The 2,500-nt window shown below is 51.3% G+C and overlaps 2 protein-coding genes across 2 annotated transcripts; one reads left to right on the plus strand and one right to left on the minus strand.

Annotated features, from left to right (window-relative positions):
* Positions 1 to 142: 142 nt before the first annotated feature.
* EMWEY_00043080 (hypothetical protein) lies at positions 143 to 338 on the minus strand (the record flags this gene model as incomplete). Its single annotated transcript, XM_013478946.1, has 1 exon — positions 143 to 338. A coding segment is annotated over one exon (196 nt), but the record flags the coding sequence as incomplete, so codon positions are not given.
* A 1,360-nt stretch (positions 339 to 1,698) lies between these two features.
* Positions 1,699 to 2,013, plus strand: EMWEY_00043090 (hypothetical protein; the record flags this gene model as incomplete). Its single annotated transcript, XM_013478947.1, has 1 exon — positions 1,699 to 2,013. The coding sequence occupies one exon, from the start codon at positions 1,699 to 1,701 to the stop codon at positions 2,011 to 2,013; it is 315 nt and encodes a 104-aa protein (XP_013334401.1).
* Between the last annotated feature and the right edge of the window lie 487 nt (positions 2,014 to 2,500).

Raw genomic sequence — 2,500 nt, forward strand, 5'->3', positions numbered from 1 at the left:
TATTTATTTATTTATTTATTTATTTATTTATTTATTTATTTATTTATTTATTTATTTATTTATTTGTAGGCATTGGGGTGCGTATACACCATGGATGTCTTGGGCATTAGAGGCAGCAGATATACAACCTAATAATCATTACCAATACGGTACCCTGCTGCTGCTGCTGCTGCTGCTGCTGCTGTTGCTGCTGCTGCTGCTGCTGCTGTTGCTGCTGTTGCTCTTGTTGCTGTTGCTGCTGCTGGGGATGTGCTATAGAAGGGTTGTATATCTTGCTGCTGTTGCTGCTGCTGCTGTTGCTGCTGTTGCTGCTGTTGCTGCTGCAAATAAACGATCATTATAACCAGGAAGAATAGCAGGATAATAATATATTATTCTTTTTGCTGTTGCTGCTGCTGCTGTTGCTGCTGTTGCTGCTGCTGCTGTTGCTGATGCAGATAGCCGTCTAGGCTCATTAATACCTTTATCTCCTTTTCTTCCTAATCATTCTTTTCTTGTTCCTCTTTGTTTACCAACAATACAATTATTACGTCTTCCTTCTTATTCATTACTTCCTTCTTCCTTAGATATGCGCTATCCTCTGCAGCTATAGCTGCTGCTGCTGCTGCTGCTGCTGCTGCTCCTGCTGCTGCTGCTGTGGTGGTGGTGGTGGTGGTGGTAACAGCAGCAGCAGCAGCAGCAGGTGGTATATGCTGCTGGTGGTGGTAGAAGAGGAGGACTAATACTTGCAATAAGCTGGCGGGAGCTGAATGCTTCTGCTGCTGCTGCTGCTGCTGTTGCTGCTGCTGCTGTTGCTGCTAGGGAGCAGACAATAGATTCTGCTGCATTTGCTGCACCTCCTAATGGAGGCAGCAGCAGCAGCAGCAGCAGCAGAAGAAGAAGCAGCAGCAGCAGCAGGAACGAAGTTATCTCCGAACCTCAAGAGACAATTGTCTCATTTATGCACTGCGTCTGCTGCTCTTGCTGCTGCTGCACATGCTGCTGCTGCTGCTGCAGCAGCAGCAGCAGCAGCAGCACGTGCAGCAGCAGCAGCACCAACGCAGCGACTTTTATCTTCCGCAAGAAATTTTGTTTGTTACATCTTGCCTACTGCACACTCCTGTTGCTGCTGTTGCTGCTGCTGCTGTTGCTGTTGCTGCTGCTGCTGCTGCTGCTGCTGCTGCTGCTGTTACGGGGCTGTCTACATAACCTTCCTGCTGCTGTTGCTGCTGCAACTGTTACTACTACTACGACTACTACTACTACTGCTGCTGCTGCTGCTGCTGCTGCTGTGTTCGCACATTGGCTAGAGCTATAGCAGGGGTATTTCTCTTATTACTACTAGTACTACTACTGCTGCTGCTGCTGCTGCTGTATAAGGGACGGTAGCAGCAAATAAGAGAAGCAAAGAGTTAATTGTTGTTAAGAACAAGACATAAATGCATGCATTATTGAGGTGTACGTACACCTCAATATACTAACAAGCTGAATCGGAAGCAGCAGCAGCTTGCTGCAGCTCATGCTGCTGCTGCTGTTGCTGCTGCTGATGATGATGATAATGCTGGTGCTAATCCTGCTGCTGCTGCAGCAGTTGCTACCTACTCGCTTGCCTACGGACACACGGATACATGCAGCAACTGCAGCAGTTGCTGCACTTGCTGCTGCTACATTTGCTGCTGCTGCTGCTGCTGCTGCTGCTGTTGGTTGCTAACAGAGTTCATGCAGCCGCCGCCAGAGCCTCTCAACTGCCTTCAGTGTCTCGTGCACTTCCTGCAGCAGCAGCAGCAGCAGCAGCAGCAGCAGCAGCAGCAGCAGCAGCAGCAGCAGCAGCATGAAATGCAGCAACAGCAGCAACAACAGCAGCAGCAGCAGCGGTGGCAAAAGAGCAAGGCATGTCTCATACATCCAGAAGCACCAGCAACAGCACAAGACACCAACTGCAGCAGGAGCTGCAGCAGCAGCCACAGCAGCAGCAGCAGCAGCAGCAGCAGCAGCAGCAGCAGCAGCAGCAAAGAGGTACCTGCAGCAGCATAGCGCTAACTCGTGCCCCCCAGGCTGTCTGCTCACGTTGGCAGTCTAACGCCTTCTGCAGCACAACGCCAACATAAGAAGCAGCAAATATGCTGCTGCTGCAGCAGCAGCTGCAGCAGCAGCAGCAGCAGCAACAGCAGCAGCAGCAGCAGCAGCAGCAAGACGAACCTGTAGTGCATCTCCTGAGCGCTGCAGCAACCGCCAAAGCTGCGCAACGGGATGTAAACCCAACGCCGCCTCCCCTTTCTGCAGCGCAGCAGCAGCAGCAGCAGCACCAGCATGATAAAGAGGAGCAGCAGCAGCAGCAGCAGCAGCAGCAGCAGCAGCAGCAGGAGGGACGTACAAGATTATTGTTAGTATGTAGATGTTGATGCCATGGGCAAACAATGACGAGACATCCACGACGACCTTCACGCAGCAAATCTACCTGTGCTGCAGCAGCAGCAGCAGCAGCAGCAGCAGCAGCAGCAGCAGCAGCAGCAAGAGCAAG

The sequence above is a fragment of the Eimeria maxima genome, genomic scaffold (assembly GCF_000499605.1).
Source record: "Eimeria maxima Weybridge genomic scaffold, Emw_scaff786, whole genome shotgun sequence".
Lineage (NCBI taxonomy): Eukaryota > Apicomplexa > Conoidasida > Eucoccidiorida > Eimeriidae > Eimeria > Eimeria maxima.